This window comes from Bos javanicus, chromosome 16 (assembly GCF_032452875.1).
Source record: "Bos javanicus breed banteng chromosome 16, ARS-OSU_banteng_1.0, whole genome shotgun sequence".
Lineage (NCBI taxonomy): Eukaryota > Metazoa > Chordata > Mammalia > Artiodactyla > Bovidae > Bos > Bos javanicus.
In genome coordinates, this window is record NC_083883.1 from 51,610,511 (window position 1) to 51,624,773 (window position 14,263).

Below are 14,263 nucleotides of genomic sequence, written 5' to 3' on the forward strand. Positions count from 1 at the left end.
TCTGTGCTCCGAGGAGGTGGGAGACAGAAGGAGCCAGGGCCTCATGGCAGTCCTCTTGGGGATTAAGAGGTGTGTCTTCTCTCACCTTCTGGGGGATCAGGGCTGCTTAAAGTTTACAACCCTGGGCACGTCAGCAGATATTAAGCTTTCTGACGAGGAGACCTTTGTCGAGGTGACCTTCCCAGGGGATGAGCTTCTTTACGTTGGCTCTGATGTTCCAGCCAACCTGTACTTAGAGGGGCTGAAAGTAATAGAGCCGCCAAGTGACCCTTGATCTGATACACAGGGTCTTTCAAGTGCCTGATGTATTTATAACTGCACCTCAAGGCAGGGATTTGCTTTAAGAAATTGCATCTCCAAAATAATAGAGTTGGAGCCTGCACTGGAATTAGTGTTGTCATGCAGAGCTGAACACATGTGTATTCCCTGCCAGACTCCACATGAAGGAGTCTGTGCATCAGAACATAAGATCAGTTGTCAGACTGACTCAAGTGATGGTACCTCCAGGTTTGAGCAGGTCAAGAAGCCAAATGCACTTGTGTCTGAGATGGTTGAGACTGTGTTTTGATGCAGTCTCTGAAATGACAGACCCTTCTCCGTGTCCACCCCACTGACAGGTCTCTCCATGGGTACCTTCTCACCCGTCCTGGAGCAGCGTCACCTGTAGGGCAGAGCCCCACAGGAGGGGCTGGTTCCTGGAGTACTCGCGTTTGCAGTTCCTTTGCCTATTGGTCATGCTTTCCTTTGGCAACATCTGTCCCTCTGTGCAAATGCAGACAAAGCACCTCTTCAACACACAGGGTCTGTGCTTAGCCCAGCTGACAGGAGCAAGAAACTTGGCACAAAAAATGTTCGTTAGGCTCTTCTGTGGGACCAGGCACAGCTGTGCTTTACATTGGCATCTCTTTTCAAGGCAGGTGGGAAGGCAGTTCCTTCATGGTTCTAGGAGACCTGGATTCCCATTTTGGTGAGAAATGGGTTATAAATTCTGAGTATCTAAAAACTTATTAGTCCTTTATGATTTTTATGTGTCAGAATGGAGCATAAAATTATATACTAAATATTTCCTACCACGTTTGACTCATGAAAGATCTGTGGGCTTCAGATCTGGTGTATGGCGACCAGAAACCCCGAGAGAGCAGCTCTAGGCAACCAGCGTGTCTTATCTGAATAGCTGAGGGGCTGCGGCTGGGTCTGCACCTGAAGACAGGCACCGTCAGGCCTGCACTCTTACCTGTGCGGGTGTTTTCTTCTCATGCTTTCAGAGTTGGTGTAACAATTAGAACTTGGCTGGGGATTATCTCAAGGGAATGTACCATTGAAGTATGTGTTAGTTGTCATGAGAATTTAGTTTTCATTTGCTGTCTTTGGGGAGGCTCCAGTGTTGCTGACGAGTTTGCTTTTGTCTCTTTGCTCCAGGCTTCTAGTCAGTGCCTCGCAGGATGGTAAACTTATTATCTGGGACAGCTACACCACAAACAAGGTAGGCACTGCAGACCATGACCTGGACCAGCCCGGGCAAAGGCGGGTGTTTAAACTCTGGGTTCACTTACGTACAGTTTGTAAAGGAGAGGGCGGAGGAGCACAGGGGTGTCACTTTTAGAGTAAAGTTGGTTTGGGCCAGATGGAAACCTGGTCACATAGCTGGCACGTGTGGCCTGTGCTGCCAGGCTGAACTCTTATGGCATGGTTGGTCTTCCCTACAAAGCAGGTGGAGGGAGGGCCTCCTCCATGTTTCTAGGAGCCAGGAATCCAATTTTAGCTCATGGGAAATCTCATGTTTTATTTAAAAATGCAGAAGTATAGTTTTCCATTAGTGACTAGTTTTCACAAGAAATAACCTGAAAGATATTATACTTTAAAGTATAAATTACTTAAAAAATTTAATCCAAGATTGTTCAATCCATATTGAATGGAAAAAGTATTGTCGTTGGTCTAAATGTGTATAGCAGACAAAATTCAGTTGTATTTTGCTGGAGAATACCAAATGTGTATAAAAAGATTGCGGTACTTAAATCTCAAACACAGGGAGGTGTGTTGTAGGATTAATTATAGTAATGTCTAGTTTGATTACTTCACTAAAAATACTTGAGTTTGTGAATTAATTTTATAGTCATTTTGATAGGCCAATGAAATGTTTTCGTCTTAACATGTAATTTCAATTTGGAGGCTTTGCTGGTATTCCTGAAGTGCCTGCCTGACTGTAATAAATCTGCATTTGGGATTCTCTGGTGGGCCAGTGGTTATGACTCCACATTTTCACTGCCAAAGGCCAGGGTTTGATCCCTGGTCAGGAAACTGATCCTAAAAGCCAAGCAGTGCAGCAATTAAAATAAAAACTCTACATTAAATTGTTGTGCAGCACTGAATTTCTAATTAAATTTTTCCTTCATTTGGCTACCCATAAAAATTATTTTCAAACTAATTTTGGCCAGTGTCTTGCCATGTCACCTCTGGGGCAGTGACAGTTGAAGACAAGAAGCAGGATCCCAGTGTCGGTAGGCGATGTGTCTGAGCCGCACGCTCACATCATGTGTGTTCTGCCTTTCAGGTCCATGCCATCCCTCTGCGCTCCTCGTGGGTCATGACGTGCGCTTATGCCCCTTCTGGGAACTACGTGGCCTGTGGAGGCCTGGATAACATCTGCTCCATTTACAATCTGAAAACTCGTGAAGGGAATGTACGTGTGAGTCGTGAGCTGGCTGGACACACAGGTACACATTCTCATCAATAAAGTCACAGTCATGTGTGCTGTGGCCAGGCATTATTAGTTCCGTTCTATGGACACTTGCCTCTTCTCAGTAGTTGTTTTATGAGATTGGCTGCAGTAATGGCCAGAGATACTCTGAAAGTGAAATCAAAGACAGGCCTTGATACACTTTTACCAGTAGGAAGCCTTTGGGTTTAAGTCACTATAGTGTCTGGTTTTCAAGGATCCTGGGTACTTGGGTCACTGTGTAGTAGCTGGTGGCCCACTTCTTTCCATATCAGCATGACATAGTTCATTCTCTTCTCTGCTTCTGAACCATCTTCCATCTTGAGCACTTTTCCACAAGGGTTTCCTAATCTAAACACGCATGTTACACATACCTGTGTCCACTTGTGCACACACACACGCACCCTGACTGATTACTGACCAGCACTCATGCTGCACAGGGTGGAACAGTCCTGTAGGCCCAGGTCTCCTGAACGGAGCCTGCTGGAACTGTTAGATAGTGGGTTGTTTTAAGTTCAATTTACCTGTGACAATTATTATTCATTACAAAAGACATAACATTTCTGGAAAAGAAGGTCTCACCCCAGTTATTTTACTTCTCTTGCTGTATCCTCATTCACAACTACACCCTCTGCTCATGTATTTCACATGCAACCAGAGAATTATCATAGTTACTGGCGTCCTTTTGACATCATTCAGGCATTGTGTCTGTTAAATTGATTCTGGCCGGTTAATTGTATATTCTTAAATTTTTAAAGATACACTGCCTGTATTGTACTGATTTCTGTTCTGTGTCATTTCCTGCCTTTTGTTGGCTTTGGGGTTGCTTCCTTCTTAACTCTAGCTTCTTATTAAGGTGGAACCTTAGGCCTTCCTTCTTTTTCAAATTGAGCCTTTAAAGCTGTAAACTCCCCTCCAAGTGTGGCTTTAGCTATGTTGTCATTCAGTGGAAATATGTTTAGCACCATTTTGATAACCTGTTGTTTCTGATTAAATGCAGTTATGTTCAGAAACAATGTTCTGTATTGGTTGAGTTTTTACATTTGTGGAGGCTCACTTCCCGAGGAGCAGGTGGTCTGACAAGGACGTGCTGCGTGTGCTCAGGAGGCCAGGCTGTGGGGCAGTTCTCAGTGTGTTTGTCAGAGCAGGACTTTGACGCTATTCACATTTTCTGTGTCTTTAGTTTTGTAAGTTGCTGAGGTGGGGTGGATTTCTCTCTTTCTCCCTTCATTCTGGGCATTTCTGCTTCTTGTATTCTGACTTATGTCAGTGGAAGCAGTTATGTTCCTGACTGTCATTCTTAAGAACTGACCCTCTTCCTCTCTCAGAACCTCTGCTGGAAAGTAGGCTTTATCTGATGTTCTTGCAACCATTCCAGCCTTCTTAGGCTGACTGTTTGCGTGGTGTATTTCTTCCGTCTGCGTAACTGGGTTTATAAACACAGTCCGTTGTCTACTCTGCATGTCTCTGTCTCTCTAGTAGTGTGAGCTCCGTGTCTGCTCCCTGCATTACAGATGGACTGGGGTTTATGATGACCTCTCCTTTCCCGCCTTCTTTTGGGTTACCTGATTGTTTAGAATTCTATTTTATAGTTGTATCTGTTGGCTTCTTGGTTACCTCTTTGAATTATATTTTAGGGGTTATGTAGGGATTACAGCGTACATTAACGATTCTTAAGGTGCGGCCAATTTTGTTGTGTCCATTTATGTGAAAGGCAAGAGTCTTGTAGCCATAAATGTCCATTTCCTGCCCTTCCTTACCCTTTAGAAACTTTTCTTTTTTAGGTCTTGCATCCTTGTGTGTTATAAGCCCCCAGTATATTGTTACACTTTTTCCTTTAAACATGCTTAGCCATTTGAAGAAAATTGAATAGTCTTTTACATTTACTCAAGTCTGTACCATTTCTGGTGCTCATTCTTTCCTGTAGATATGCGCTTTCTCCTGGGTGCCCTTCAGCCTGAGGGGCTTGCTTTAGCACTTCTTACAGTTGGTTTGTATCTCAGCAAGGAATTCTGTCTGTCCTCACCTGAAAATACTGACTATCCTTCAGTCCTGAAGAATATTTTTGCTGATATATTTCATTGGGGTTGGTATTATTTTCTTTTAGCATTTTAAAGATTTTTCTTTATTTTTCAGCAGTTTGACTGATGTGCCTTGGAGTGATTTTCTTTGTTTATTGTGCTTCAACACCTTGACTTGGTAAACTTCTGTCTTTCACTAAATTGGGGAAATTTTAGAGGTCCACTTTCTGTGCTTGGTGCTCTCTGCTGTGCATTCACGTCATCTCTTAGATTACACCTCCCGCTTCTCCATAGCCGTCCTCTAGTGCATGTGACTTCTGTCACCTCCATGGTGGTGTTAAGACCACCCAGCAAGCCATTTAAGTCAGATGTTTACTTGTTCAATTCTACAATTTGTTTGCTTTTTAAAAAATGGTTCTCGTTTCTCTGCTGAGATTTCCTGTCTTTTTTAATTTATAATGAGCATAGGATCTTTGTCAGCTGTTCCAAGAGCTGCCTTTAGAATTCTTGTCTGCCAGTTCTAGCAGTCAGTCCCTTGAGGTTGGTCTTGGTGGCTCCTTCCTCTCAAATGTAGGTGACATTTTCCTGCTTCTTGGTGCATCTAGTGATTTGACTTGTATCCTGGGCTTTTGCGGCTGTTGTATTGTGCAGACTACTCTCCTGGAATCCTGCCGTGTGGTCCTGTGGGCAGCAGCCATGCTGTGTGGGCTCAGCTGCCTTGCCTGTGTGTGCTTTGGACAGATGTGGGGGAGTCGGTGTGTGATTTTTTAGGGCCTTGTATGGCTTTCTCCTTTCTAGGTTTTCTTCTTTCACTTTCTGGCTGTGGTTGCCCAGAACCCTTAACTGGCTGCTCAAGGAAGTTGGGCCACAGATATGCTGTCTGAGGTGTGGCTGCGTGGTTGTGGCTGTCGCAGGAGGGGACCTGCCTGCAGGCACAGCACCTGAAAAGCAAGGTCCCCCAGTGCCTCCAAGTGCAGGCTTCCCTGCAGTTTGTCGTCTGCTGCTTCCAGTGTTTGTAGGAGTTTGCTTTATATTTGTCCAGAGCTCATAGTTGTTATAGGAAGGTTACTCCTGGGGGTGGAACCCAGCCTAGCCTGCCTGCCCCATCCTTGTGAACGGGGCTTCTGTCCAGTGAGCACCCTTCATAAGACACTTTGCTCACAGTGTCAGTGAACTCACAACACTTAAAAAACGTTCTTACTGTTTATCAATCTTTTATTATCCAGTTCAGTGTATGGACTTCCATTTTTAATTAAATCTTTTAAATTTTTTAACACTTTGTTTGCTGAAAGAAAAAATAAAACTAGTATTAGAAAGCATTAGAAATTGTGTTTCCTTCATGCATTGTGAACTCTTACTTCTTGAGAGCTGAGTGGTATGTTTTAAACATTCGACATCTTAAGGGTATTTGTGACTTCAGACATGATGCTTCAGATCAGTAAAGGTTAATGTTCGATGAGCTTCACGTAGCCTCCCTTTAGTCGGGCGAGGGTGTGAAAGGTCAGTGGACTCAGTAGATTGGAGCATGTGTGGTCTGTCTCGTCTCTGTCCTTCCTAACTTCATCTGAGGGCATTGGTACCCCTCATTCAGGCGTCTCAGGCCTGAGCATTAAGCCAGGGTTGGGACATTTTCTTGAAGGATCTTAGAACTCAGTTGCAATAAAACCCATCTGGGTGCTCTTCTCAGCAGGCCCTCATGCTTGGTGGTGTCTGCAGAGTCGGGGCAGGCATCAAGCTTGTACAGCCTCAAGAAGGAGGCTCTTGTGAGCAGTTTCATGTTGCTGTTGTTTCCATAAGATATGGGGCCCACCTGGAGCAAGCCGAGATTCCTTCTTTCAAGTTGGCCTCCCAGGCTGTGGGAGCGCTTGCGGGGCCGAGGGAGCACCTGTCAGACGGCGCTCTGTCCTCACATGTCTCATCTAAGTTGTCTGTCTTGCAGAGTGCAAGGTGCCCTCTGGAAACTACTCAGGGACTGAGCATCCAGCCTTGAGACTGAGTGTTTGTTGTTGTTGAGACTACATTACATACAGAATAACCTTGTGAGTGCTGTTTTGGCAAAAAGGCATTATTAGATCATGTGTTTGAGAAATCAGTAATGCCCTGAAAGTGCCTTTTTCTTTCCTGACCCTCCCATCCCAGTGCAGACGAGTGTCTTCCTGGGATCGCCTGGTCAGGAGTTTAGCCCGAACTTCCTTGGGGCCGTGATGGCCCGCCGTCCTGCGGTGGCGAGCGCTTCATGTTTGTGGGCTGGCTGTCTTTGCTGTCCGGGGCCCCTGGCCTGTTGGTTCCTTTTTCCGTGACAGGAGCCAGCAGGGTGGGCTGTAGGAGGAGAGAGGGCCCGTCCTGCTTCATCCCAGGCCTCCTCCCTCTGGACCGTGGCCTGCTCGTCCCTCCATCAGGCCGTCCTGCTGCCACTCGGGTCTCAGAGAGGCCCTGCACACCCCCACTCGGTGCCATGTTTGTCTGTTTCCCTGACCCTCTGGGACTCTGGAAAGGCACCAGTGCCTGGGCCAGCCACCTTTCTGCTGAGGACACACACAGGGATACATGTGCACACACAAACTGCAGGGAAGAGGTCCTGCTGAGGGCACACAGGCACACTCACGTGCACACACCCACACTCTTGGGAAAGGGATTCTACTTAGGGTGCACACAATGCACAAACACGCACACACACACACATACACACACACACACCCCCATGAGGAAGGGTTCTGGTGAGGGCACACACATACAGGTACACATAAATTCATATACACCCAAGGGGAAGGGATTTTGTTAAGGGCACACAAGCACAGTGCTCTTTCCAGTCGGCTGTGCTCTCCAGTCGGACAGGGTAGTGCTGGAGGCTCCAGGACTGGATCCTGGAAGACTGGCTTGTATGAGGGTGGCAGTGTGCCAGGAAGTGAGAGCTGTTCTTGGAGAGGAGCTCGGGGACCTTGGGAGGAGCCCCTGAGGGCACCCATGTGGTCCCCGGTGTCCTGTGGACATGATGTGGACTCTAGGGAGCACTTGACCACATGTCCTTGTCTAGGCACAGAACTGATATTCTGAAATTGTCTCTCTTTCTTCTATGGGAGACAGTGAGGTAATATGTTAGGTAAAGGCTTTGTTTTCTCAACAACCTTATGCTTTCCATATCAGCAGCTGTCATCAGGCTTCTCCTCTCTTGGTGTGTATTTTGTCTTTGGTTTTACTGAGTGACACAGCATCACACGTGGCTCTGTGTGGCCTGGGAAGAGCCGGCTGGGGTCAGGGGCTGCCCTGCCACTGTCCCTGGGCCTCCCAGGTGGGGTGCTCACTCCATATATGCAGTCCTCAGAGTCACTTGTGCTAAGACAACAGAGATGGTGGTGAACAGGGCTTATTCAGGAGAAATCAAATGTAGGCCCTACAGAATGGATCTTCTTCGTGTTTGCCCTTCCTTATTCCAAAAGGGGATGCAGGCTGGGACCTGGCCTTGGTGCGAGGCTCTGCCTCACCTCTCATGCTGTTGGGGTCGCGGAACTGAGTGACACACAGCGGTTTCCACGCTGAGCCCGCACTTGTCCCACAGAAGCAGGTCTGCCTCCGTCTCTGCACCCCAGTCTCTTGCCCCTGCAGACCCTCCGTCCTGGCTCCTCCTGCCACGTCAGGGGCCGGGAGGACGCGTGTGTGCTCAGGGCGCCTCCTTCCTCCTGGTGCCCAGTCCTGTGGCTCTGCTGTTGCCCGCAGTGCCTGCAGTCTGTGTGGCTTTGTCCCTCTTTCCAGCACACAGGGCAGGGCCAGAGGTAGTGGACGTGGCGTTTGCCTCACCTTGCGTGGGCCTTCCCACAGTGGTCACTCCATTTACAAGATGTAGAGTCAGGTGCTTACAGCTGGGGCCATTGTTGGGTCTGTTTTCCAGGTTACCTGTCCTGCTGCCGTTTTCTGGATGACAATCAGATTGTTACCAGCTCTGGAGACACCACCTGGTGAGTCCTAGTGCGCTGAACCTGTCTCACACTGTTCTCCCCGCCGCGCAGCTGAGCCACAGGAAAGCCCTCAGCTAGGCCACTGTAACTGGACACGGCTCTGGGGCTTCAGACATGGTGCAGAGAGGTGGGCCAGTTCGTGGTGATCTGTGTAGATGTGAAGTTTCAGTTTTGAACAACTAAGAACTGATTTTGAAACGAGAGCTCTGCGTGGAACACCTGCTTGTCTCTTCCTCACAGTTCACCTTCCTGGGCCACAGTTAATAGCCTTGGGGGGTGTGCTTCAGCCCCCTCAGGTGAGCGCTGCCTCCCTCTGGGCTCTGAGCACAGCTTCAAAGTAGCAGGTGTCCCAGGAGTTTCCTCCACCTTATTGGTGGAAGACACTGAAACTCTGTGAAGTGTTCACTTGTGGCACCAACACACATCCTTTAAAATCATTGAGAAGTTGAGTCATTTCAGGCTCCCACTGTCCCTGTGGGTTTTTCTGGTTCTTTGAGGCAAGATGCGGTGGCTGAGAGCCAGCAGGCCACATGGGAGGGCGGGACCCCTGGCCAGCCCTGCTCGGTAAGGTGTCCTTCGTGTGTATGCTCACTGAAGATCTGCAGTCTGTCTTAACTGCCAGTTTGGGAAGAACCTCTGATTAGAAGGTATTTTTGGAAGCTTTTTCACTTGGGAGGGATGTTTTTTGGACTTGGGGTGGAGGGGTTGTCTTTCTTCCTTCCTGCTTGTCCCTCAGGCCCTAGAGAGGGGTCCCCCATGCTTGGATGTGGGGGCTGGGTTGAGCTGGTTTTCTGTGAGGCCGACAGGGAACAAGGAGCATCTGATGGCCTTGCTTCTGTCGGGGAAGCACAGAAACAGTGCATGCGTCCTTGCCACACTGCTGTGTCTCACTTTTCTCTGGCCTAGAGTAGCCTCTCGAGCTGATAGCCATGGGCCCCAACCTTGGCTCTGTCCCATGGAGTGCTCTCCCCATGGAGTGACCCAGCCTCTGGGCTCCGGTGGGCATGGAGCTGTCCAGCAGGGGCACCAACTGGAGGCCTTCTGCTGCCCCTTATGAGCCCCTGCAGGGCTCAGGTGTGCGGCCCAGCCCACAAGTGTCCCCGCTGGACTGGGACTCAGCTCCCTCTTCTGCTGATGTGTGAGCTGGTGTGAGAATCAGAGAAGCCCCAGGTGGACTCACCCATGTCGTGTGTGTGCTTGGCTCTGTAACAACCCATTTGAGCAAAGTCACTACAGGATGCGGATCTGTCTTACGTGAAGTGTGGATGTTGGCTGCAGGCCTGGGGGTTTGAGGGAGTTTGTTGCGTGTCTGGTCTTCCAAGCAAGGGGGTGACCCCTGTCGTTGCTCTGTTCTAGTGCCCTGTGGGACATCGAGACTGGCCAGCAGACGACCACATTCACTGGACACACCGGAGACGTCATGAGCCTTTCACTCGCTCCGGACACCAGACTGTTTGTCTCTGGTGCTTGTGACGCTTCAGCCAAACTCTGGGACGTGCGAGAAGGGATGTGCCGGCAAACCTTCACCGGCCATGAGTCCGATATCAATGCCATCTGTGTGAGTTGAGGTCACAGGTGTGGGTCAGGGCCCCTGGCTGGCCGTCAGCAGGTTGGAGTCCTCAGGAGCTGCAGCTGTGTCAGCCAGTTGGAAAATGTTTTCAGGGCTAGGTGTTCACTCTTTTCTATGCAAATACAGTTGAATGGACAAAAACTCCCTGTGGGAGACTTGGCTGTGATTCGCTCTGTCCCAGTGAGGCCCGCATGTGTTCTACTCCCAGGGTGACCGACCAGTGACTGACCATGAGGCTTCCTCCCGTCGAGGGCAAATAGTCCCGTAACTGACCCTGTCAGGCCAGCCTCTGTGGGGCTCTGAGGGCACAGCAGTGGAGGGAGCCTGCCCCCGTCCACGTTGCCCTGACAGGAGGGCCTGGCCATCTGAGGAGCTGGAGGTGGGGGCGGGGGGGAAAGTGTCTGCTTGCTGAGCCATCCTTCATGTGGTCAGGTGGCCTGACTCCAGCGCCTGTGGGCACCCAGCCGTGGGCGACAGCCACACTCTTGCTGTTCCTTGGGACCATGATGGTGACGGGAAGCCAACTCTTTGCCCAGGTCTGGTCCCTCCTGGTCCCTGCACAGCGTCTGCTGTTGCGGCCAGAGCCTGGTCCTAGCTGGTCTCCAACTCCTATGCCCACAGTACCCTGTGTGGGGCAGTCTGTGTTTCCAGTGTTTCTTTCTGTCCATTTGCAAACTGTCGCGGCTTGCTTGCTCTTTACAGTTCTTCCCGAACGGCAATGCATTTGCCACTGGCTCAGACGATGCCACCTGCCGGCTGTTCGACCTCCGTGCGGACCAGGAGCTCATGACCTACTCCCATGACAACATCATCTGCGGGATCACCTCCGTCTCCTTCTCCAAGAGCGGGCGCCTCCTTCTCGCAGGGTACGACGACTTCAACTGCAACGTCTGGGACGCCCTCAAGGCCGACAGGGCAGGTAGGCAGCTGCCGGGCCTCGCTGGGTCTGCAGATAGATGGGGCACATGTCAGCTGCGACATGTGGGCTGGCAGAAGGACAGGAGCCAGGCCCTGGCACCAGAAGCTCTTGGCGGTGCCATGTGGCTCATGCAGGCAGGACCAGGCCAGCCACGTCCTCCTAACACCCTCCCATTGTAGAGCTGGGGCACAGGTTCAGCAGGGACCCCTGGAAGCACAGGTTGGAGCGCAAAGTGAAGTATGTGGTTGTCAAGTGTACTGAAGGAAGTTGTGCAGATGAGAACTTGCTGTCTCAGTGCTGGAGAGGGAGCATGGCTGTTGGCCTGTGGCCTTCTCTGGGGGCCCCTCTTCTTCTCCTGCTCCCCTGAGTGCCCCCAGGTCTGCAGCCTCTGTCCTGAGATCACGGGGTGCTCTGAGATACAGCTTCAGATTCCTCTGGAAAGACGTGGCTGATGATTGTCCAAGCACTGACCACTGAGTGTCACAGGGCGCCCTGTCTGGGGGGAGGGGGTCGCTGTGCCTGTCCTGAAGGCCCACCCTCTGTGCTGTGCTCTTTGTGTTGGGATCCTTTCCTCACCACCAAGGCCTGGCAGGGACTGGATGTGGGGGTTTCTGGGTCCACTTCAGCAAGTGGCTGGACCCCAGGCTGACCACACTGTCCTCTGCCCCCAGGGGTCTTGGCCGGGCATGACAACCGCGTGAGCTGCCTGGGGGTAACTGATGACGGGATGGCCGTGGCGACGGGATCCTGGGACAGCTTCCTCAAAATCTGGAACTAACCCTGACAGGTAAGAGGCAGCCCACACCCTTCCCTGCTTGCAGCGCCACGTTTCTCACAACATGGGGGGAGCTGTGGGTTGGGGCTCCTGGAGTCATTTGGATGTGGCTGCTCTGGGCTCGCAGGCAGGTGAGCTCTGTGGTTAGCCTGAGTACTTGCTGTGCCCCCATCCTGAGCGGGTACAGCTGCCATGCCACTCTTCATGGTCTCTCAATTCTGTTTAAAACAGCAGGTGGACGCCACAGTGACTGGAAGACCATTCCAGCCTTGGAGCGTTGCAGATAGCATTTCCCATCTACCCCTACTAACGCGGACGCCCTGCACCCCTCAGAACTTCAAAAGGGCAAGACCTTCCCCTCACTTATTGCTGAAACCAAGAGCACAATTCCCACTGAGAGAAGAATCTCTGTGCTGTAACTAAAACGAATCGTGCATTCCTTCCGGGACCATTGTCTTTGTTTTCTTTTTTTGTTTGTTTTGAATGAATTTAAAAGGAAATACTATAATAAAAATGTTAACAAGAAGGTAAACTTGAGTGTAATTGTAAGACAGACACACCTTTTTACTAGTTTATTTGAAATCTTGATCAATAATCCTGTTTGGTGATGTTCATGCAAAACAATTTGAGGACTTCATCTTGTAATTGACTCTGAATTCTAGATTGTGTTTGTAACAGGATTTTGCAAACATGATTCATATTTCCTTCTTAAAATATATTTCTTTCTGCTCGTAGTTAAACAGAGAAGGAGGGTCTGGTGTGGCCTCTCTGAGATTGTTAATGATGTAAATTTAGTCCCTGGTTTTTTTACTTCCGTCTCGTGTCACATGACCGTCGTGCGCATGGTGTAGAAGGATGATGCTGAGAAGTCAAGGAACTGAGCACGCGGACGAACAGTGGCCGCGTCAGGCGCCTTTCCCCCAACCCACCCTCTCCCCTCAGTTTGGTTTTTAGTCTCACCCGGTCTCCTTGTGAAGTTGGAGGGAGGCTGACACAACAGCGCGACACTACCCTGTGCCCCGCCCGGCCATCACGAGCCTCCGTCCTCAAGAGCGGTGCCGTCCTGTGCGTGGAGAGTCAGTCAGTTATTTGTGTATGAAACAATGTACAAATCAATGTTTTGAAAATAATGATCTCAAACTTTCTAAGTTAAATTTTAAAAAACCTGATCGTTTGCCATATGGGGTGGGTTTGCTCTTAGAACCGCATGCTGTAGAAATGCTCACAGTGCATATAGGACTCAGTCCTTAGATGTTCCTTTTCTTTTAAGAAATAACCTCTTTGAAGTTGTGACGTCGCGCTCTGTCCACTTCGCGTCGCCCCTCTGTGCACACGCATCGCATTGGAGGCCATGCAGTTAGCGGCTCTACACGCTCGCCTGGCGAGATGTCACTGTTTTCTTTCTTTAAAAAAACAAGTCCTGTTCCAAAATCGTTGTTGGATGGGGTGGGGGGTGTACAGGGAACGGAGTCCCTGGCCTCCCTTATGGATTCCTCACGGCCCACCTCTCCCGGGAACCAGCCTTTGTGCTGAGGCAGACCACTTTTCTAACACGCAGATGTCCCTGGTTCCGTGCGCGTCCAGTGTTGGGCAGCGGTGCTGGGACAATGCGGGCCTCCTCCCCGTACCAGCGCCCCCGTAGCGGCAGCAGTGGCTTCTCCACCTGTGTTTGCGCCATCCTGTGCGCCCTGTGCCCTGGACCCGCAGAGAGTGGGATGAGCCCCCGCCCCCGTCGGCACCTCTGTAGAGCTCTCTGCACCCTGTCCCTCACCTTTTGTATTTAATTTTAAAGTCAATGTACTGCAAGGAAGCTGGATGCAAGATAGATCCTATATTCAACTGTACTGTTATTTAAGATGTAATAAAGCAGTTTGACATGAGGGATCTTGGCGTGACTGCTCATTTGTGGGGCTGTTTCGGTGTCTGGAGGCAGCTGCCTCCCCTGCTGCACACTCTTCTGTCCATGTCCCTTGTCCCCATCACAGTTCAGTCACTTAGTCGTGTCCAACTCTGCGACCCCATGAACCGCAGCACGCCAGGCCTCCCTGTCCATCACCAACTCCCGGCGTTTACCCATGAAAGGGTGGCTGGTCCTCAGATGGGCCTGCAGAGCAGTGGCATCCTGCCAGCCCTGGCCCTTTGTCCCTGGGCAGCAATCTGTCCTTTCCTCTTCTGAGCCTGAGCCACGCACCCCCCCTTCCCTCCCCAAGATACGAAGGACCTTACTCAATAGACAATACTTCTCTTCAGATCAGACTGTTTTCATATTTGAATGAAAAGAACTGCATTTTACAATAAAGAATGAGCAT

General features: G+C 50.1%; 1 protein-coding gene across 2 annotated transcripts in view; it reads left to right on the forward strand.

Moving 5' to 3' along the window:
• The window catches only part of GNB1 (G protein subunit beta 1), a 79,161-nt gene extending 65,327 nt beyond the window's left edge, over nt 1-13,834 (forward strand). For both annotated transcript variants that reach the window (XM_061383057.1, XM_061383055.1), the window contains 7 exons: nt 1,420-1,483; nt 2,552-2,714; nt 8,624-8,690; nt 10,047-10,248; nt 10,963-11,179; nt 11,851-11,966; nt 12,186-13,834. In XM_061383057.1, coding sequence (XP_061239041.1) covers nt 1,420-1,483; nt 2,552-2,714; nt 8,624-8,690; nt 10,047-10,248; nt 10,963-11,179; nt 11,851-11,957 — 820 coding nt within the window. In that variant the 3' untranslated portion in view covers nt 11,958-11,966; nt 12,186-13,834. The remainder of the gene's footprint in view (nt 1-1,419; nt 1,484-2,551; nt 2,715-8,623; nt 8,691-10,046; nt 10,249-10,962; nt 11,180-11,850; nt 11,967-12,185) is intronic.
• Nucleotides 13,835-14,263: the final 429 nt, after the last annotated feature.